The 23,958-nt window shown below is 38.4% G+C and overlaps 2 protein-coding genes across 2 annotated transcripts in view; both read right to left on the bottom strand.

Moving 5' to 3' along the window:
• Positions 1-2,655: 2,655 nt before the first annotated feature.
• The window catches only part of LOC145438653 (protein mono-ADP-ribosyltransferase PARP14-like), a 362,844-nt gene continuing 341,541 nt past the window's right edge, over positions 2,656-23,958 (bottom strand). Inside the window, exons 30-38 of the mRNA XM_080316005.1 lie at positions 11,296-11,526; positions 10,090-10,290; positions 9,780-9,883; positions 8,926-9,077; positions 7,378-7,573; positions 6,354-6,513; positions 4,666-4,799; positions 3,433-3,607; positions 2,656-2,977 (exon numbers count right to left, since the gene is read on the bottom strand). Of these exons, the coding sequence (XP_080172131.1) occupies positions 2,706-2,977; positions 3,433-3,607; positions 4,666-4,799; positions 6,354-6,513; positions 7,378-7,573; positions 8,926-9,077; positions 9,780-9,883; positions 10,090-10,290; positions 11,296-11,526 (1,625 nt within the window). The 3' untranslated portion in view covers positions 2,656-2,705. The remainder of the gene's footprint in view (positions 2,978-3,432; positions 3,608-4,665; positions 4,800-6,353; positions 6,514-7,377; positions 7,574-8,925; positions 9,078-9,779; positions 9,884-10,089; positions 10,291-11,295; positions 11,527-23,958) is intronic.
• Positions 17,155-23,958, bottom strand: part of LOC145439929 (uncharacterized) — a 52,564-nt gene continuing 45,760 nt past the window's right edge. The window contains exons 25-26 of the mRNA XM_080317596.1: positions 18,130-18,385; positions 17,155-17,405 (exon numbers count right to left, since the gene is read on the bottom strand). Of these exons, the coding sequence (XP_080173722.1) occupies positions 17,155-17,405; positions 18,130-18,385 (507 nt within the window). The remainder of the gene's footprint in view (positions 17,406-18,129; positions 18,386-23,958) is intronic.

The raw sequence follows: 23,958 nt of genomic DNA, 5'->3' as shown, positions 1-23,958 counted from the left end.
GGTTCACAAGTAAGTAGGTATTCTACGCTTTGGAAAAGTAGTGTGAGTGGGCAAAATCTACTTCAAGTAATTCGAAAAGTAGAAGTGCTTCGTTACTGACCATCTCTGCAAACTACACGCTGGAATATCGTAGTACCAAATGAATATGCTTACATTATAATGATGAAAGTAGCTCTCCGGCGCCTGCTGCAAGGTCGTAAGGTGGCGGTAAGGTTTTGCTCGGTACTGAGAATAGTCCAGGTGTGGATATTTCAACTTGTTGCTGACAATTACATCATTTCAGTGTACCGCAAAACTGCGATACAATAAAATATACTAAGATGTCGAAACGGCTTGAAGTCTTCGAGATCAGACACCCACCCTGGCCTAGGCGATGAAAAAAGGACGCGTGCACCTGCACACTGAATGAAAAGTAAAATAAGATAATATAGAAGGCATGCGACGAAAAGAGGTGACATATGTGTCGCAAGGCGCGATCGATATTTCGGGTAGTGGTCCTGTAAACTGGAGGGTTAACTAGTTTTGGTAGGGTTGCAATCGGTGAAAGAGCGGAAGAGCTCGAGTATTTTGATTTGCCCGAGTCTACCAATGTTATTTATGATGGAGCACAAGGGGCAACATAAACTGCAACATGCAGTTCCCTGACTAACGCAGAGAAACTGACAAATGGCGCCACAAACAGATGCATTTATAAAAGCAGAACAGAACTCTGGTTCGTGGTACAGGACCTATGCAGGCTGTCTTCTGTGGCAACAAAAACTGTTGACATGTAAGTGGAAGCACTTTAAAAACGCAGCGCTTAGCTATCGCACTGTGACGCACTGACCCGTTTAGAGTCAGATTCACAAATGCAGTATATATAAACCCAAAATGGAGCTAGTTCGGTTGGCGACTTGTCTCTTATCACACTAGCACTCTTCACACGCAGGCTACGTAAGAAGCCTATACATATCCACAATTAAGTTAGGTATGGACAGAAAACACGTAACGGCAGCATCAGTAATGGAATGCATTTGCTCTGCACTACATGTTGACCGTCGCAACTACACGATTCAATACTCACGGTCGGTTTGTGAATTCGATAGTGCATTGTTTCACTATAGAAATTAAACATGGAACGGCAACGACCGATTTTGCAGCTTCGTTCCGCTCCGCCGAGGCTGGAGTGGAGAGTAATTTTGCGTAAGCGACTGTAGGATTTCTGGCAATCCAAAAGCTATCTTCCCGAGCACAGAAATTATTGAATATGGTCTTGATCGAAAGCCACTGTTGCACCGATTCCGAAAATATAAATTAAAATAATGATCAGGCACTGATCCACCTAGAATCCGTCCTCCAAGTCGAAATATCGGCATTGTTCGAACAATCGGAGAGTCGCAACGGGTCATTGTTATGGTCATTGTGTTGCGGTTACACGATTGTTCTGAACAATGCCGATATTTCAGACTTGGAGGACAGATTCTAGGTGGATCAGTGCCTGATAATTATTTAAATTTATATTTTCGGAATCGGTGCAACAGTAGCTTTCGATCAAGACCAGATTCAATAATTTCTGGGCTCGGGAAGATAGCTTTTGGATTGCCAGAAATCCTACAGTCGCTTACGCAAAACAATTCTCCTCTCCAGCCTCTGCGAAGCGGAACGAAGCTGCAAAATCGGTCGTTGCCGTTCCATGTTTAATTTCTATAGTTTCACTGTGCTTGTTAGCTAACAATCAGCGAAGCAGACTGATCCGTGCCTCACCTGGTTTGCGCTGTCGTTGTACAATGTACATTAGGTCTGTTCAAAAATAACTTTTTGTTCTGGATTCCAGCCATATTCAGTCATTAAATTGTCAGGTTACCCTAAAAAACGCTGCACACCAAATTTGGTTCAATTCTAACAAGTTTAGGGCTCCGCAGATCCAATTAAAATTTTTCATTTAGAAAGGAAAATTAAAAAAAAAATTCAGATTTTTCTGTCAACCCCATGAAATTGTTGAGCTATCTTCAGAGACGATGCAAAGCAAATTTGACTCAATTCAAACTAGTAGAAGCGGAGTTATTGAAGTTTTTCGTTAATAATCCTCGGATTATCCACCAATCAAGGATAATCCGAAAATATTAACGAAAAACTCCAATAACTCCGCGTTTACTAGTTGGAATTGAGTCAAATTTGTTTTGCATCGTCTCTGAAGACAGCTCAACAATTTCATGGGGTTGACAGAAAAATTAAAAAAAATATATTTTCCTGTTTAAATTAAAAAGTTTAATTGGATCTGCGAAGCCCTATACTTGTTAGAATTGAACCAAATTTGGTGTGCAGCGCTTTTTAGGGTAACCTGACAATTTGATAACTGAACGACTGGAATCCAGAAAAATAAGTTATTTTTGAAAAGCCCTAATGTACATATCAAAGCTGAATTTCATAATCCATGTCGATTCTAACGTGGTTCTGGTGCTCTGCCATTATCAATATTTTGATTTTCGGAATCATTGCGACAATAGCAATTGATTACAACCAGTTAACTATAAATTCTGAGCTGTGTATGATGAATTGTGCTATCACAGGCGAGGCTTAGCTCGTCAGTGCGTCACCTCTACCAGCACAATCGTACCGGCTCTGCAATGTTTCTTAGGATCCACTTGTGTAGGACATGCTGTATTTATGCAGATCCGGAGTGTATTGAAAATAAATTATCGAGAGCACAACACTTCAGATCATTCTCATGTATATTGAATCAGGTATGTAGGATACGCACTAGCATCTTTGAATATAACATACATGGAAGGCGATTGCATATTATCCACTACACTATCGTACAAGTCGATTCCGCTTCTGATTGGAGGTGTCTTCAAGCCACCGCTACCTTGCGTAAAAGCTCCTGTGATGACATCGGCCAGAAACATTGTGCGCATTCCATTAACTCCTTGACCGGCGTAACGATGAGAGTAACTAGCCATTGTTGCAAAGTATACTCCGTTTCCATACACCGCAGCTGAAAGCGAAATGAGTTTTATGAGCAATGATTTACAGCTAATAAACAAACTCACTACGTTGGTACTGCATTGATACTGAGTTACTCAACGTAAATAAGAATTGCGAAACAAGAGGATTCCACACGTAACGTTTCAGAACTCTTCAACGTCTGTGATTTAATGTTATGTTCCTATGCTTCGGCATAGTTTTCCGGGATAGCATGGAGGTGCAAGACTTAGAAAGCCTTACAAAGCCATATCTGCATCTTCCATTTTTCGGCAGCAAATGCACATCATGTACTCATGGTATGCATGTGCAGGTGCACTGATCGTAAGTATGTATATCATGAGTAGGTGTATACACCGCAAAGGACAGATATATATATAACGTCATATTCCTGTTCCAAAATCTTGCCTTTATTAACCAAGTATGAGGAACATTTGTACCGCAAATTATTGAAATAGCATAGTTTACCATTGGCTCCAGCAAAACTTCTGTCAAAGCCATTGCTTATAATCTTGTCCGCATTTGTGGTTCCGTGAAAAAGTTGTCTTTCTATTTGGTGATTGGTTCCTTGCAACTTCTTTGTTACTTCAGCTTTCTTAGCGGCATATTGTTTGTACAATGTCACACTCTGGATTCTCTCAATCTGAAATAATAGTTGCAACTAAATGGATCTGAATGGCAATGTTTTAGTAAATCCAAGCAGACTCTTTTGGGGCTGTAGGATAGTGTAAAATGCAAAAAAGCAGCTCATCTTGAAGTTATTCTGAAATACTGATTGTGTCTTTTGGAGAAAATGGATCAGTGGAGATATTTCCACCTCTTGAGCCCGATTAGAAAAATAGTAAGAGAATTCTTATTCAAGCGACTCTAAATATTACCTTATTTGTGGCACGCGCGCGTCGTGCAACTATCATATGGTGGACAAAAAAGATCATCGGTTTATCAAATATGCCGGACCTGATTTGTGGAACAGTATCTCGCCGGCTATCCGACAGTCATCGAATATGTCCACATTAAAGTCAAAATACAAACAATTTCTAGTGAATCAATACTAGTTGGCCCTCTATTTTACCGGACCACAACCTGACATATCGATCTCACCATCCGACAAATGCCACCTTTTTTATCACCTGTCCTTTCATATTATTTTCTTTTACTTTTCATTCAGTGTGCATGCCTCCTTTTGTATATCGCCTAGGCCAGGTCAGTGTCTGATTTCAAAGACTACTCCACGTCGTTTCGACACCTTCCTATCTTTTCATTGTATCAAAGTCTTGTGGTGTATTAAAATGATGAAATTAATAGCAATAAATTGAATTGAACATTGTGAAGCTGCCATGATTTAAATATTGATATTTGAATATTTGAATTTCAAATATTGATATTTGAAAGTTTTGTCTTTTTCAAGAACCCCAATCCAACAATAGCCTCTAATGAGAAAAATGTTAGTATCAATAATCGATGAATCGACGCTATGGCGGTGCATTGTAGATGTTTTGACTGAAATTAAAAGCTGTAAATGAGAGAGCCGGTTTGTGAAAATATTTTTGGAGAAAATTTTCTTCTTTGGTAAGCGTGCCACATGGAGTAAAAGTTGATGAATTCCTGGTATAGAGTATGAGTTACGAAGTATCATGAATGGAGAATTTCACCAGTCCTTGAAAATCCTCTATGACTGCTTCAATAAAATGATTTGCTTACTGTGACAGAGCGTGTTGACACTCCGGTATTCTGAAGACTCGTCAAGACTTTTTGATATTCTGCTGATCCAGGATTCAAAGGAACTCGCTTCAGCAGCGCGCCGTTCATATCTTCCCAATCAGAAGGGAACACATCTGCTATGGAGTTGAAAATAGGTAGGCGGAAAACATATACTTTATACAGCAAGCGTATCACACTTGCATACCAGGACAAGAATGGCACAATGTCAACCTCAAATGTTAAGCTTCGCCTATCAGTGCTACACACTAGAAAGTAGCCAAAAACATATTACACTTAAAGGTGTTTTAAGAAACACATTTGTTCATGAGCAATATAATTGATCAAAGTAGAAATATTAGTGCATTAAAACCACCGAACCAATTCATAATTAACACTATACAAATGCGAGCTGTGAAGAGCTTTATTCTGCTTCAACTCTTATATTCTAAGGATGCACATTTTCCAGAAATATACATCAGACGAATTTGTACGGGATTGGACTATTTTGACCATTTGAATCTGAAGTTGGGTACAGCGGTGCAAAAGGTGAATGAATAATATAGCAGTGGGACAAACGGTATATATTTTTGGCAATGCGGCTTCGGTATTACATAAAAAGAGTCTTACTGCGTAGTATTTGCCTTTGTGAATAAAAATCAACCAGTTCAATACTCTTGAAAACTCAAATCTCCATGCCCATTGCCCATGTCCAACTATGTCATTTTATCGCGGTATTTTCTGAACTGGGTGTTCATATAACTCACTTGTTATCAATCGCAAAATGTCATATAACACAACTGCGCAACTATATATTGCATGGGGCCAATCTAAAACTCTCCACATTATTACAATCAATGAATTAGTAGTGAAATGTACTCAAAGTCATAAGTGTGGTGTTATATAATGTGCCAGGTGAAAACGTAACAAAATTCAACATTTGGAGTATTTGAGTAACACTATAGAGAACTTATACTAGGATAGAGAATGATTAGGGTGCGATGACATGTTCATGTATCCAGTGGGCTGTATGTTTGCGAACGAAATTACATTCAAATACATTTTAACTCACCTCAGGCACAAAGAGTTGTAATTGCAACAAAAATGCCACCTTGACACCAATAGTTGCGGGCTAGGGGTTCTATAGTGTCAGAGGTTTGTTCAAACTTGTTTTGCATCGTTTTTGTAGACAACTGAACAATACCATGTTGTTTACAGTAACATTTGAAATTTTTTAAATTTTTTATAATAAATTTGAAATTTTTAAACTACTGTGGGATCACATTTACCACTTTGAATTGATTCAAATTTGGTGTGCGGCGTTTTTTAGGCAACCTAACAATTTGATCAGTGAATCCCTGGGATCGAGAATGAAAGTTATTGTTGAACAACGCCAGTGTCCAGTCATATGACGCGATGCGCAATGACTCACGTACAAGTCAAGTCGATTGAGTCGAGTCGGGTGACTTTCCATTTTTAAGAAAACGACTCGAGTCAAGTCGAGTAAACGAAAAATTGTGACTCGATCCGAGTCATGACTCCAGTCAATACAATCCTAATTGTAACTATTCATTTTAAACCCTTCAATTTCTACAACTCATCACATCACACATTGCGTGTATTGAGCAGCATGATTCATGGTTTATAATTACGAGTTTGGATGCCTCTAACAAAATCAATCCGTTAACTACCTTGTTGTGCACCCTGTTCTTTTGGTTTACGTCGAATCTTTGGCGGGTTCGGTCCCTTTGGATCGGCTCCGAGGGTAGATAGATCATACGTTTGAGGAGCTATCTTGTTGTATTGAAATTCCCAAACTTGAACTTCAGTCAAAATTCCATTCTTTTTTTCCTGAATATTCAAAAACAGAAATGAATTGTGCTGCTTACATGAAACATCTTAAATGATGAAAGCAACAGAAAAAAATGTATCAAAAGAACTTTGAAGGCCTAAATACCTGTTCTGGAAACAGCCTCACATATAATATACTGGGTCCCGAAAACCAATACTAAGTGTAACGCAGCAAAAAGTGAATAAAAAAGTCACACATTAAGCCAGAAATAGTCAGCCAGTACAAGCATAAGTCATATTTCTTCAGCCACTCACTTCACCAGCATTGGGCTATGACAGCTTTTTGTTGAAAAGCTGTTGAAGGTGGACAATTACTCCATTTTGATTTACGATATTTCATCAAATACGATAAATTTGAATCGATAGATATAATTCTTATTTCTGAAATCGTGGATCTGTCAATTAAGATTTTGCATCATGCAGTATAGTAAGAATACAATGGCAATTTATAGAATTGTTCAAAAGTAATCATTCATCAAGGTCACATCTTGAAATTTTGCTGATAAGATTGCTGATATATGATGTTCTTTTTAATCATCTACTAGTTACTGACGATTGTCAGTCGAAAATATTAGGGTGTATCAGTATGAATATACTATTCAATCATATGAGACATATATAATGTATGGTATATTGAATACTTTTACTAGATTTCATTTCCCACACATACTATAAGTAGTTTTGGCATCAACTGTACATATTTTGAGTATACTTATACAACAATACTTCAGGTTCCACTTGATAGCGTCAGTGACCCCTCTCTGTATACAAAGGCAAAGCATAGCTGATGTCAGGAGGATGGTGGCGAAGTGGAAAGTTTTGCAAAGGAACGGCTTAAACTGTGGACAAAATACCCATGACTACCTGATACGCCTTCTCCAAGCAATGCGCGGCCCTGGCGGGAAGTTCAACCCAAACATCGTTCGAGGCTTTCTTCTCCCAAGCTATGTATTGAACAAACGTTTCTGCTTCACTGAGCTCGCGTAACACATTCCGTATTGCGTCGCATGCCTTCATCACATTCTTTGTAAGTCCAATCAGTATCAGGTGCTTCAGATATCTGAATTAAAATCATAGTTTATCGTGCTAAAGCATTTACAGAGTGGCAATAACGGGACTTGTCAAGTAACACAACCTGAGTAGTATTTAGCTTACATTTCTCAATATTGCTCAACTTCCTTTACGAGTAGCTTAACATGTCATTAGTTACCGTCAAAAAGTGAAGGAGCGCATAACGCTGGATCAACTCTGATAACATCAGAGTTCGAGAATTCGAAATTTTCCAGATTTTCAAAATTGGATTAGAATTTGACTTACTGAATTTGCAAAAAAACTTTGGAAATTGAATTATATTGTGAATTAGAAATACTACAACAAGAATAAAGTTCAGTTCGTATGGATCAGGTTTCGTTCTCATAAACACGAGAATAGCAAATGTCTGTACACCAATCTTGGCTTGTTTCGTAATATGCAGTTTCAGGAAAACAAGAAATTTGATTAGAGAATATAACATTTCACAAATTAGATTACCGTAATTTCATTCTATTTAGTCTAATTCAGGGCTGGCCTTTTCATCCAAAGGGCCACATACGACTGACGAACTGTTGCGCGGGCCACTAGCCGCACGAAGCGCGAAATTTTTTTGAAGTTCACAGGTCAATAATATTGTCACCTGACTATATTGCGGGCCTGCTGTATATCGCTGGGCTCAGTTTGCAAGGACTGGGCTATTGGCGTCTGGACTTATCGATATCGAAAGTTTCAACCAACATGCGTCAATCATTTTGTGCCTAGGTTTCATAGTCGACGGTCTTTCTGCGAGTGCAAACGCCAGGTAGCATATGTAGAACGACACTCTGTCTCGTAATCGCGAATATAGTTAGATTCAATCTGATACATTAGGCGTGCTTTCATTTTCACAAAGGGGCAACAATATTAAAAGCAAGAAATCGAGTGACAACATGTTGCGCGAAGCGTGTTGAAAATTGTTACTTTTAATGAATCTATCGCAAATTATTCTGCTTTATTGTTGTGTGCAAAGATCTACCAATACGTGACTGGCTCATGGATCTGCCAATGCGTCGGAACTGATATTTTAGTCATCACATCTTAAGTGTTGCGGCCAGACTAATCAAATTTTTGGTTGGCCTCACAAGTTCACAATCTGTGCAATCCACTTTTGATAATATTAGAATCTCAGAAATTACCTCGCGGGCCACTCAAAACCTTCTCGCGGGCCGCGGGTTGGCCGGCCCTGGTCTAATTAGACAACTAGTCCGGATAACATGTTATTCTAAACTACAAAATGCTTGAAACAGGCAATGGGCACCAAGTTCGACTTGCAAACAAACTTATATGCCCCTGCGAGACATTACATACATGATTGTGTGAAAGTAGCTACCATTTACTCACTTCCCGGATTTGTATTCAATTTTGACATCGTTTTTCTTTTCGATCTGTTCTATTTCAAAATTTTCCATGGCGGTCAGACGGTCGAGGGCCGGATCTTCTATGGTTTCCCGGTGCATCATTTTTTTTGTTTCGTTTTCGATGCATTTCAGAGTCTAGACAAACCACGCATCGTAACTGACTTACACATTGAATCATGATATCCTTGGAGATACAGTACTTCAACACGACATTGAATATACCAGTGCTTTTCAACCTTTTTGAGCTTCATTCGCACTTTTTTTGGAAAATAAATTTCATTCGCACAAGCCTACAGAAAATTGTTATACAAAAAGAAGATGTAGTAACATGAGAATATGCTGTTCAGATGTGCGACAAATTGGCTACCATAGCTGTTAGGCCATGAAGCGTCTCATTAAAAAGGCAACTCTTTTTCCTCGTTTTGATTTCAACTATTTCACTAAAACGCTTCTCGGCAGATTTTGTAAAATAACAATACCAGTACCATAGTGCTTGGATGGCCAGGTCTTAAGAACTGTGAAAAACGCTTGCTGGCAGAAATCGTTTTTGAGAGATGACCTAAAGGTCACGCAGGCTCCAGTTTGTCGAAAGGGTGAAAAATTCACATGCTTGTGTTGACGCTCGTGCCTGATGTCTTGGAAAATAAGCTCCAATACAGTCAAGGTGAGTAGGCATATTCGAACGCAACACAAACATTAATGCATATAATGAACTCATGAAATATTTAATTGAAAAGAATTACTTCCATAAAGATAAATTAACAAGCAGAAAGCATGCAATATAAAAAATAAAGTTTATCGACATATTTTGAGAGAACTGCTGGTTCCCCATATTACCTGGTTAATGTCCGGCATACTTCCAGCATATAAATACAGATCGAGAGTTTCTACTTGCTGATCATTCGCCGGCGTTCCGGAAAAGGAAAACAAGCTTCTCACTCCTAAAATGGTTTTGAAGTCGGATTACGAACTCTAACTGATATTTACAGAGTAAATAACTGAATTTGTAACGTAGCAGTGCGTTAGTATGGAGCATGAATCCAACCTCACATCGTTTCACTCACAATTCTCTATCCATTTCAATTTGAACACATGTTTTATGCCGTACTACACGCATATACTCTTCATTATAAACGGAATGCTTTACCGTCAACTAATTTTCTCATAAAACTTTTATGAGCGGCTTGATCGCTTAGTATCGCTTCCTGAAAGTGTCGTAGCATCTTCGGATCGAATATGACGACGTGCACGATATTGAGTGTGGATGTTCTTGGGTTCAATTTCACAAACGCTTCAATCGCAGCCCGCATCATAAGCCCCACAGTACCGCTGTCCATACTGAGTTTACCTGAAAAACCAAATGGGAGACATTAGGTACAAGGTACAAACTTGAAGTTGCCTTCATTAGATTCCCTATTCAATTTATAGCTATGCTAAATGCTATTTATAGCTATGCCTAATCCAATCCAAATCCGAACCTTCAAATCCAAATCCAAATCCTAATCCATATCTTTTCAAGATTCTAGTCCATGTCCAATCCTAATCCGATTCCAACTAAAAATTAAGAAAAACACTAATTTATGCAATGGAGGGATTCGAAAATTTTCTTTCACAACCAACGATTCACTTGATTCAAGATAACTTAGTAACCATAATTACATTAATAACTGATCTGAATAAAGTTTGTCGCCATTCGCCACACGACATGTCAATCTCCCAGAAAATAGGTAAATCCAATCAAAATTCTAATCCGTTCTGAAAAAAAATGTCTGATCTAAATCCAATCCAAATCCGACAAAATTTCACAAATCCTGTTTTTTCAAAACCTAATCCTAATCCATGCTCATCTCTGCTATAAATATATGGGTCAGGGTTGTAAAGACTCGAGCCATTTTCTTAAAATACCAAAAATGACTCGAATTGAGTCAATCTGTGTACTGCATTGTGCGTGACTGACTAAGTCATATGAATCGAGAGGGCCAAGACAGGCATTTTGTTGCAACTTCGAAGAATTCTAAAGTTTCAACGCTATTCGTATTTCGTCAATCAGTACTATTAGCCTACTTGACAAAACAATATAAAAGATGTGGAAAGTTAAAATATGTACATATTATGTTACCATAACTTTGTTGATCACGACTTCACAGCTACGTCAGTTCCACTAACGTGCGTGGCTTTGTACTAAATGTTTCACATGCTGCGATACAGCTAATCAAGGTTTTCAATTTCAAGGCAGTGGGAAATACTACAAAAGCAGTGAGTTTTGTATAATTTCAAAACTGAAAAAATAATGTCTCACAATATTTTACTCAATCATTAGAATAACCCTAGCTCTACCGATAACATCACAGACCTGTGCCAAGGGCCGGAATCGCGACCGAGGAAAAGCCTTTTGCGTCGGCAAGTCGCAACAAATTGACAATCTTCTTCTGCAAGTCTTCCTTTCCGGTGGGAGTCACCATGTGAATGATGTTTTTGCACGGTAGTTTTCCGCCGGAAGTGACTGCGAAATCTCCAGTTGCATCTTCAATCTCATCTTGAATACTGTCGCCTCCTTCTTTCAAGATTCTCGTTGACACCAAACCTGTCAGCGAGTCGAAAAATTGTTTCAATCAGAACAGGCGAAGGTCATGAATTCTGCCATTGGCAAACATCTGTTAAATGATTTTGTTTGTGCGGAAAATTATTTAGACGGCAGATTTGTTCAGACTTTCGTTTGTTGAGCTTCTTGGAGGTACAGAACTTCAACATAGAATTGAATTATATATACCGATATTGAAATAAATAGGCTGACACTCATCAGGAGTAATCGTCAGCAACTACTAGAGATTGAATATTATATTGAAATTCAATTTTATATTGAGGTTCTGTACCTCCAATAAGCTCTACTAGAGAATTGAAAATAACATTGTACATCAACAATTGCATGTATCACTGATACATGTAACTTGTTCGTTTGTGTTGTCTCCTGTTCCTTTTGATTAGGTGTGCATGGGGAATGGGCGTGCTCCTAATATACATGTTTTAGGCAAAGGTTGGTGTTTCATTGAAATACTAATCCAGATCGTTTAGACTCCTTTCTACCTTTGCATTACATCCCAATCTTGTGGTGTTTTGAAATTGTGAAATGATTAATAAATCGAAGTGACTGAAGCAAGACTTACCTTGCGAAAGATTAAAACTCGAATTTGTAATATTGACGATGGTGTCACAACTTTGCTTGGTCAAATCCCCTTGTATCACCGATAAAGTCAACGGACCGTGAACGGCCGACTGTGGCAGTGCAGCGTTGCTTGCGGGAGCAGGAATATTTTGAGGTGTATTCACAGAGCCTGTAAACTCCACTTGGAACGCCTGGAAAATGTTTAAAAGAAGATTTACCTTTTGCCTTTTGAAGAATGTAAATAAAAATAGAGCCTGTGATTATTTATAATTGATTAATTGATTTTGAAGTTGCGTGGTAAACACACAATCATAACAAATTCATTTCATTCATTAAGGTAGATAGTCTAATATATACACAAGACACCTGTCAAACTGAAAATTGATTTGATAAAATCTGTGAAGCGTTAAAACACTATGATAAGTATATATATGCATTCAAGTAAGTGAAAGAAAGTGACTAATTTTGTACAGGAAGATTTTCAGACTTTTTACAACTTAACCAACTTAACCTTTGGCATGACTTGAACATGATGTTTGGCCATGGCGAAGTCGTGAAATTTGCAACCGTAATTACAATCCTCTTATAAAATGGTCGAAATTTGAAATTGGACCGTCGCTACTGATTGGAATAAAGTCCAAATTGTGTTTCAGCAACCCGACAATTTTAATCACTATGTCTAGTATGTCAGTGAAATTTGTAGGAAAAAAGTTTTTTATCAACTGCTTTCATGAGCGATGTCTCTATCCAAACTCTATCACAGGCCGTTCTGAAGGTGCAAACATGCAAAAAAGGGATCATTATCCCCTGTGAACTTCATATTGTCATTTGACCGCCTAACAATCTAATTACTATGTCAGAGGAATTTGGAAACAAAATCTTTGAGCAGCCGTAGTCTACGGGTATTTTCAGTACAGTCAACTCCCGGTTAAGTACGCAGCCGTTTAAGTTCGCATCCCAGATAAGTACGCAAAAATTCTTCACAAATTACGGGTTCAACTTTTTCAACAATTCATTCATTTCAAGGAAACGGGAAGACTTGCACGGCGCATGCTATCAATCCAAAGTCACAGAATATCTTTCGGCTCAGGAAACCGACTAACGGATGCTCGAAACTTTTTGTCTCTTCAGACATCAAAGCAGAACGCTTTCGAATAACTTCGCGGTTTTTCAAAATCTTTCGGATAGCAGCTTCACTCATGCCATACTCTCTTGCCATACTTCTTTTACTCGGAGAGGACGGCACACACAACTTGGCGATGACTTTCAATGTTTGGGATTCACTTTAACGCTACGCTTACCTTTACCTGACATCATGCGAACGAGAAAATTGTACCCAACAAATTACTTGCGGCGAACTGTACACTAGCAGAAAAGAATGGCATACAAAACCACACACGAGCAACGCATCGTGAATAACGTAATAAATGCAAAATTTGTGCATTGCGTAGCCTAGGTGGCTGTTCAACTGCCAAGTTCGCCCTACCACATAAGTTCGCACAAACTACTCAGGATCAAGTTGCGTACTTAACCGGGAGATGACTGTACAAACAAGAAAGGTCAGGTTCAGGCATTATATATAACAAGAATTCGGTGGATGTGGAGTTATAACGATTCAGTCAATCGGCCAACACGCAAGGCAATGGTGAAAACTATCAATAACACTTCTTTGTCTGGCCGCTACAGTGACAGAAGAAAAGACCATGGCTTATTGTACAGTAAACATTCAACTTGCATTGATAGCAGCCGGGTTGGAAGAATGCAGGACGATCAATACGCTTGTGACATAGTTGTATTTGAATCGACCGAGGGCTTTTTTCATCCACTTTGCAACATCCTGAGGAGGAAAACTGAATCCCCCGGTTCCAATAGCAGGAAACGCAATCGATCTGCAGATGCAAATTTGACTAATGTCAGAACATTCGTGGTTTTCAATTTGACACTTTAATCAGAATATCTGACAAATCGAACAGCAATCTAAGAATCAGTTATAACACAGAAATCTAATATCTCATTTCAAAAATGCAGAAAGTTGGACATTTCAACATTAATTAGAAAAATGAAACAACAAAATTCATATTGACGATAAACTATGAACGTATTTTCTTCATGGTGTCGTATTGTGGAGTTCATGGTCTACTTTCGACTTGGTGCATTCACAATGGGGGTAGTGTTGCACGAAACTGTCTCGATCAAGTTATAATTGAAAGTTGTATAGGGAAACTTTTAAACAAATTTTGTTCATTCTGAAAGTGCAATTAAACGACACTAGACAGTATAATAGAACCTACAGCAACAGCAATGTCGCGTTTCTTTCAAAGGTCACCTAACAATCATAATCAAGTTATTGGGTCTTTAACAGGACTAAGTGAGCTTCGCCTTGTAAAAACTTAAATAGAACCACGTATAAATATTGACCATCAAAAAGACAGCATTAAGTAAAGTCTCCAATATTACATTTGAGTTGAATAAATTTGTCGTATTTAGGGTTACTTTTAATTTCTGCAGACTTGCTTTGAGTTTTTCAGGACCACGAGGTGAAAAAGGTTGAGAATCACTGGCTTATGTCAATTCGACATTCTGAGACAATTAGACTTTTGTAAAATTTTCATTTTCTTTTCAAAAATGACCATAAGCTACTCCACTGCTTTACATTACCATAAAACACCATATATTACAAGATTTATAACACAATAATGCAACATCGAATGTCTATATCTCCTTCACGTATAGATAATCCAAATCGTATATATCCAACAGAGTATGAAGATTATAACAGGAAATATTCATGGTTGTATGACTCAAGACTCGTTATCAGTAGTTCGTGTACCAGTACTAATATTCGAAAGATAGGGCCAGAAACTAAGTATGCTTTTAATAGTGAGCAAAACTGCTATATTATGAACATGAGGCATTGAATATCAGCCAAACAGAGATGCAAAAGAATGAGTTGAACAGGACTTGAGCTCGAAAATGAACAGTGAAAACAATGACTTCGACTCGGAATCAAGTCCCAACACTGTGACTCGAACTTGAACATTTGAACCCTGACTTGCACTTAGTGATGAATCGAAAATGACTCGACTTGAATCGAGTCAAAACTATAATAGTATAATGGACTTGTGGCTCGGACCTTGTGACTCAAGTCCTACTCCTGTGAGTGACAATACACAAATTCATCTCACTGCATGCCACTACTTTCAGCCATGTCCAGACATTTTTTCACCAATCTCTTCACCATCTTTTCCGAAGACTTGTCAAAGTTGCGGACCAACCCATGATACACCTCCTGACAAGTCAGAGACCCGGCGCTTGTTTTAAAGACGTTCCCTGCGCCATATTTACCACGCTGCTGTGCGCATTGATTCTGATAAATCGAGGAAAGAGTCAAAATAACGGTTAGTATTAGGTCAAAGAGGATTAACTCTTCAGACGATATATTCGATACTAAGTTGGTGGGCAATTGCGATATGACCTTCAAGGTCATCTAGTATGCACCACCAATTTTTCTAGTCTTTGGTCTGACCCGGGCGGGATTGAACCCAAGACCTACTGATCAAGAAGCAGGACGCATCACCATCACGTTATCTCGCTCTACGCTTTCGAAAACTTATATTTCCCACATATACCTCATGAAGCAGTGAAAATAACTCCTTGCAACCAAATTAAACTTTACAGGACTACATCAGGCATATTTCTTTCGAGTGTGATAGTCACAGTACAGTATACAAAATAGTTCTCACCAGAACAGCTTGCCCGCCTACTGCCGCGATGGCTTTGGACACAGCAGATCCTTGGCTGATATTTTGTACATGTCCTTCTGCCATAATATTGACGATCACATCAACCTGGAATGAAATGAAGCTTTATACAAATATCAAAGCGCCATACAATACAGTAAAACGAGTGGGATTTCCAAGCTGAAGTCTACAGATTCCCCTTAGACTTGGACAACTAGATAATTCTAATTTTAGAGCAAACTACCGGTAATCTAATTGTAGGTCTTACGTTTTCTTGAGCAATATCGCCTTGTGTCAGTTTCACAAAGGAAGGCGGCAAAGCTGCGGAAGCCTGAGCGTTCTGCTGTTGAGGCTGCTTCGCGGATTCGGTTTGTACCCGAGTACCCATTTTTGATACTCCTCTCTTGAACTCGTCAAGCACAGCAGTGTTGCTAAGCTCGACAAAATCCACCTGCATTATGATGATAACGTTCGATATGGGGGAAATCTCTTTCTCCAAGTAGCAGAAAGGGGGTTTGTATTACAGGAATAGGATGTTGTGCGTTATTGCCCGTGATGTTTTTGCGGCATATACACCAACTCACAATAGACATACACACAATCTGTGCATATGCATACCATGGGTGCATGAGCCGCTGGACAAGGAAGGTGCAGATATAGCCTTGTAAGGCTTTATAAGTCTTGCACCGCTCCTCCATGCTATCTCGGTAATGCTGAGCGCCAAGTGGGGAAGTCATGGATAACAATGTTACTAATCACTTAATCAGGTCTTTTATCCGACCCGCGGCCCACCATTACGCTATGCTGTCGGTATATTAATACGTCACACTATACTAATATCGCCTTCAAGATTGGTAAATTTCCCTTACAAAGCAAGATGCATGTCTAGCTGAGAACTCAATTAGGGTTTATTTCAATATGGATACAATTGTTGTTTTTTGATATGCAATGTTCTTTTCAATTCTCTACTAGTTGCTGACGACTACCACTTACGAATGTCAGTTAAAATATGCGGATTTATTGCAATACGAATTTACTATTCAATTGTAACTTAATTTATACAAATAAAGATACACCCATAGTTGGTAAGTGATCAAGTAGGCTACTTCTACTTTTCTGGAGTACTCAAGTAGATTTTGCCTACTCGCACTTTTTACTCTTAAAGTGGTTGCGATTTTAGACCAATTCCACTTAACAGTTTTCCAGGCTAAAATACTTACTTTTTATCAATTCTTTGGTAATCGCTACTTCTATTTGCACTTGACTAGAAATCATATCGCTATACTTGCAAAGGAAACTCATTCAAGTCTTAAGAAATATTCACCACAGCAGATACAGTTCCTCCACTCAACACAGTGGTATTTTGATGTTGCTTGGCGTAGCGTGACCATTTTTCGCACGTAGGCGAATGCAGAAGGATGATGCAATTGTTGACGCGACCCGTCGTTTCAAGAAATTCTTTCCCTTCCCAGCCAACATAGTAGCTTTTGATGCCGGGGTCTCGCAGAGTGTGGCGCTTATGTACAATTTTCAATGCTACTCCGTTGATCGCTCTGCGAGCTGTGATGAAATAGATTGACCTTTACTACACTTCAGATTGCCGTTTAAAACTCAAGTCTTAATTTTGTCTGCACAACGTTTGTAGCCATGTATGATATTGGATAATATTTCATTCATTTAAATTTCAATGCAACAGGATTATCGGAATGTAGGAACAGCATATATCAATAGCATTGGAATTTTCATTTCCTAGATTCTCCCATACAAAGTGTATTATTACGACTATATAGTAGCAAAGACCACTTCTTTACTAGCTTCAATACAAAAAGTGTAGTGGTCTGTAAATATTTAGGTTAGTCTTGTGCATGTAGAATATGGTAAGGTTACAACAGTTCCATATTAAAGAGTCACATTCAAACGAGTCAACTGCTCTAATGTTGGAAAATCCTTTTGGCATCGCAGTCAAAAATAGAATTGTGTCCAATATTATGGCAGTGAAAATTTGGAATTAATCTCATTCATAATAGCAAGGCTATTAGCCATGCTATAATTTTGTGGATTGATATTATAATATATAATGTTCCAGCTTCATAAAATCAAAGAGCCTGAATCCGCTGTTACAGCATCAAAATGGGAGGCAAGATTTTGCACATAATTTGGTGATGCTTACAACCAAATAAACTCATTCTGGCATTAGGTTTATTTTTTATGATTTGATATTCGATTAAAATTTCTTGTGCCATTAGATTATTGCACTACTTATCAGCTTATAAATCATGCCGACCTGAATCGCGGTCCGTTTTAATTCCCTCCGTGAATAATCCACCCCCTTGTTCCGGTGTCAAGCCACACTTGACTGCTTTTCGTACGGGGTTCAAAGTGGAAAATTCCTGTGAACGTTCCAATATGAATTTCGCGTGTCCGTATTCCATCCTGATGTAGTCGCGCTTGATTTCATTTGCGTCGAGAAATGTGTCGACTCTGGTTTTGAGAACCCGGACATCGGCTTGCATCCCGACCATGACAATGCTGTTGTCGGGCTGACAATAATGAATTTTTTGAGAAATACAAAAAGACTCAGAATAGGCTGGAAATACCAGCTGAATTTTCAAAATGTGCAATTTGAGCTAAAACTAACGGCCCTTAAAAATCTGCAACTAACCAACTAAAACTAAAACTAGATTCAATTCCGAAGCAACTCATCGGTTGAAATGGGAATGACTTTGACCCTCAAAACCTAGATAAGCCACTGCACTGTTAGCAGTGATGACTCAGAGCCAGCAATGGCTACTAGAACATCACACAACAAAACACCTGTATCACGGTTCATGCCAAACGACTGCGTGTTCTCTAGTTGCTTGGTAACTAATACCTTTTCAGATGACTAGAACTGGAACTACTAAATTTTCAAAATCCGCAGCTAGAACCAGAATTACAGCCACTCATAAATACATTCGTACAAGTCAGCTGATCATATGATTATGACTATCTTCGTGAAAGCTCAGAAAGTATACAACTGGATGTAGCAGTGGACACAAGTATGCCAATTTAATTTGAAATATATGGTGAAGTGAGATCTCAAGAATCATTGTGGAAACTTTGTCAAATAAGAAACCTCTTTTCAAACCTTCAGGTATAATCCTAGGTTGCCACTTTTTGCTTGCTGTCGCTCAAACTGTTTCCAAGCATTTGACTTGATGACGTCGGCCTTTGTGCCCATTACCGGTAAGATTTCCAATGCCACCATATCACGAATGACGTTCACGGCTTTTTTATGTTCCCAATAGTTCCTCGCTTTGATGTATAGCTCGTCCGAATCGAATCCAAAACGGGCTAAAAGACAAACATTGAGCTATGCTTATTACTATCTTATGTAGCGACAAGTATTAAAAATGCACACACATAAAATTAACCAGCCAATATTCCGAAATCTCGATGTCTTGATAATATTAAGTGCTATAGGTGAAATGTTACTCCAATGCGTATTCCATTCTGAATCGAGTATTAGGCCTTGGGTTGAAAAAAATATTCGGGTATCACTAGTAATGACATCACAACAGTATGTAAAATGCTACCACAAAGAATACAATGGCGGTCCTATATCACAATAACAATAATTTTGTATCATGTCGACCATGCCTATTTCATTGCACTTTATGAGAACACGGTGCGTAGTTAACGACTTCACAGATATATTATTTCCGCTAATGTGCACAACTTTGTACTTCATGATTCATATGCTGCAATACGACCAATTGACGATTATAGACTTCCAAAGCAGAAACTACAATATAATTAGCATTTCCACTGATAAATTAGCGATCAGTGGCATGGGGCACATTGTCGTTGGAAAAACCAAACAGTGTTACGTCCATTTTTGAAAATTTCGACTTTTTTTGATCTATCACTATTTGGACTTCGGTCTTTCGTCTTAACCGCCGGGTTACAAGTTCCGAAGTAGCATGAATTTCTAGTGAAGTGGACATAGGTGCTTGCATTTTCAAGGTAAATTGAAAACAAAACTGCTTCATGTCCAAATTATATGGTCATTACGTGATATGCATACATATTACTGCAAATTTGTGCTATAAAGGCCTGAAAAAGCAATGCCTATACTTCCCAACAACCATAGACACCACAGATAAACAATTGCTTGATTAATATGTGACAAGGCAGTTAGAACTTTTTGTTAATCTGCAGTTATTTGTTGCTAGCATAGCAACGATAGTGACTATGTCCATTTAAAGGCAGCACCTGTCTTATGTTATCAGCACACAGGCATACCTTTGATGTTGGATGCGGAAATTGCACTCTGAATCATCGTCTGTGATCGATCCGCATTTTGCAACAAGTATTTCACGGCACATTCATCCAGATTTGTGATCTTCCTTTCCTTTGCCATCTAGGACAGTAAATGATTTGGTTTGACAAAATACTATATATTGAAAGCAAACTGTGATGAATCGGATAATATAATAATATTTAAATATGCCTGCATATTCTAATTAGCACAAAATGCCAGTAATCTTATTTTAATCTAATTTGTGACATGTTTCTATGATCTCGTTTCAATTCTAATCTCATTTCTGGGTTTCCCGAAAATGCTACAGGGAGAACTGTAGAGTGCGAGACGAACCAAGATTGCTGTACAGACATTTGCCATTCTCGTGTTTATGAGAAAGAGCTCTGACTTGATATGATCTGAACTTATTCAATAACCAAGTGTTTACGGATTCAGTATTTCTAATTCTAATATAATTTGGAAGAAACTGTGTAGGTATAATTCTAATTCTAATCTAATTTTGAAAGAAAAAACTGCAGTTATAATTCTAATTCTAATTCTACTCTGGAAATAATTTGGCAAATCCTGTGTAGCTATAATTCCAATTTGAATATAATTTTGAAAAAAAAAACGCAAAACTATAATTCTGATTCTAGTATAATTTAGAAAAACACTGTATACCTATAATTCTTTTTCTAATCTATTTTGGAAAAGCTGAAAATTTTCTAGTTGTCAAGTCTCGTCAGGGGTAATCATCAGCAACTAGTAGAGAATTGAAAAGAACATCGTGTGAGAGATGCATATTACATAAAAAATTCAATGCTACGTACATTCATCAAGCTCAAAGCCTCTAATTGAATTTGAGAGATATCTCGATCCGGACCAGTGATGAAAATCTGGCTTTTTTCATCGTCACAGCTAATCTTGATCTTGCTGTGCTTATGGCTCAATTCTTCGATCATGCCGCAATGAACCATTACCCTGGGACAAAAGTATTACTTGAAGAGCTTCTTGGAGGTACAGAAGTTCAATATACAATTGAATGGTATTATCGAAACGAACCCGAATATTTTCAGCTGACACTCGTCAACGGTAATCGTCAGCAACTAGTAGAGAATTCGTAAGAACATTGCATATTAACAATGGTATCACCAACTCAGTATGTGATGAGTTCACTACCTTGATATCAGGTTACAACCTGGACATTACAATGTAAAGAGATGAGCAGATGTGGCCAAACTCAAAGTAGTGCATGTTTACTAGCTGGATACACATCCCAAAACTACTATCTACTTGATATAAATTCGAAAAAGTAAGTGGTTGTGGGAAAAAAACGAGTACCCCAGAGATTCGATTCGAGTCAAGTCGAGTATTCAAATATCACTAATCTCATAACAACTATGTAACTACTACATCACGTTAAAGATAAATTATATCTTTTTGATGATGCCTATGTCATTGTAATTTGCGACTATGGTGTGGGTAAGGGACTAAGGGGTGTTAAACATACGCGAAGCAATTATGAAATTACTATATTTTGCAGCACATTTGTAACAAATGTTGAGATTTTTTGCAGGAAATACTTCCATGTTCATAGGCCACTTTTATAACGGTCCTTTGCTGTGAGGTGGTGTGCTGTACTACGGTGCTGTGGTTTCACTCCATAGTTACCACTAGTAACAATTTGTTGAAATTGACATCCAATTTCAAGAAGGCAAAAAATGCAGACGAAGTTCATAGTTTTATACATAGACCAAAAAGTAGTTATTCACAGAAGGAAAAATGCTGATGCGGAAGCGTTATATGCAGTTTACATGAAAATATATTAGTTGCACGGACTTATAATTGAAATATATATGGTTGCACTGCTGTGTCACTTTCGAGCCAATAGATCCCCAGACATGAGAGAAACAGGACTCGCGGTTTAATAATAATAAACCAAATTCCAACGTCCGCGTTTCCAATTAAATAACTTGTATTCCTCATAACGCATATGTAGGGCTAATGCCAGATTACGAAGTAATCAAAGGGAGCGTAGAAAATGCCAACTTATATCGTCGTTGATGCCACTTGTCGTCTCCAAAAATGTCGACGATTGTATTAAGCTGGCTTTCTTCTGTTTCCCAACTGACACCAAACAAGAACACCAAATGGATGAATCTATTATCTGATGACGTTAAAAAATATCTCGAAACCCTGACAACATAATAGAATAACAAATATCAGCAAACCAGTACTACAACAGCATCAAAACAGACGACCTCCATCACCTCACTCCACATATAAATGCACGTGCACCGCAAAGTGCTCGAGGTGGCGAAGGGTGAGCCATAACGAAATAAACCACCGTGACATTGCCGGCCCTGTGACCAACTGGAAACCGTCATGGTCAACCACAAAAGGTCACAACAAATTGATGAGAGGTGGTTGTGTAAAGAAATATTGTGAAAAATAAATCAGGACAGTTATAAGCGACGCAACTTACGAATGTTACGTTCATAGGTTCCACATGCAGAACGAGCCCTCACTCTCCTGACTGAGCCAATACAGTCAGGGCACATGATTAGGAAACAATCAAGAAATTGCCTTATTGACATGAGTACCTTAGAGGTCAATTATTTTACGAACACAAAATTGTGCAATATCAGGATCACAGGCGTCTCCAAAGATGCGAGAAGTCATCTGAAGTCAGAGCTGCTGCCCGTTGACATTTAAACATTCCAAATTGACATAATGCCCTAACGAGCGACGAATTGGGTATGAATATGATTAACAATTAGGATTAGCAAAATTGGCAATAAATGCAGAAAAATGTCGTCTCATGAAATATTCCGCAATAACAGAAATCTTGTTATTGCAACCAAGGAAAATTAACGTCAGTAGAATACACACAATTTGTTCGAAGGGTTTTTGTTGCAACCCATAACAGCCAAGTTATCATAAATTAACTGTTGACTTTGTAATCCAGGAAACGCATAAGAACTTGTTACTAATAATAAGGTGAAAATCATTTACATCAATAAATGGGTGGAAATTGGACACGGCCTTCAGGTGTCATTGTGCATTTGTGCAACAATATCTGCACTTGGGGTAAGATTTACAATATCATGAAAGTGACAAGTACATCATTCAAGTTGCTGCCAGTGCTTTACCCGATTCCTTCAACGGATATGGGCACAAATTTGGGCTGACGGGGAAGGATGGCAACGGTATTTATCAAACAAGTCAGATGTTCACCACTGATAACCAATCGGTTTAGGAAAAACAAAGTACACATGCAGTTGGTAGCCCCAGAAATAAGGAATGCATGCGTGATAAAACAGGTAGAAACTACCAGACAGGTGATTATCACCAAGGGTGTGGACAGATGTACCGGACAATTTATCTCGGCAATTGCAGGAGATAGAGCCGTAATTGTGTTGTTACTGGCAACAACAATCGATTTAGAATATACCGAACATTTGTATGCGTCACGTAATAAAGTGCCTTGAGCACAGTCACATCCATGAATTTTGCAATGACATGTAGATGGGTAATAATTGTGATCATGATCACAGAATAAACAATTACGGCGTAACAGACTCTCTTCTACGAGCCCATTAGGTTGCTGAACTTGCATCTTTTTGAAGTCTTCAAATTTGAAGAGAGGATGAAGGTCTTGAAACAGGATACATGATGAACGTAGCTTCTTTTCAGCAACATATCGATGCACCGAGCTTGAATCCATAGATGTAGAATTCACCTCTATTGCAGTTTTGCGCGGATTCTTCGAGTACATCTTGTGCAGTACGTTTAGATCAACATCTTCGGGTTCAAGTGAACAATCAGATT

This window comes from Botryllus schlosseri, chromosome 5 (genome assembly GCF_051294905.1).
Source record: "Botryllus schlosseri isolate E-star chromosome 5, Bs_hap1, whole genome shotgun sequence".
Taxonomy (NCBI): domain Eukaryota; kingdom Metazoa; phylum Chordata; class Ascidiacea; order Stolidobranchia; family Styelidae; genus Botryllus; species Botryllus schlosseri.
The sequence above is the reverse complement of the archived record's forward strand: the minus strand, read 5'-3'. Positions and strand labels throughout refer to the sequence as shown.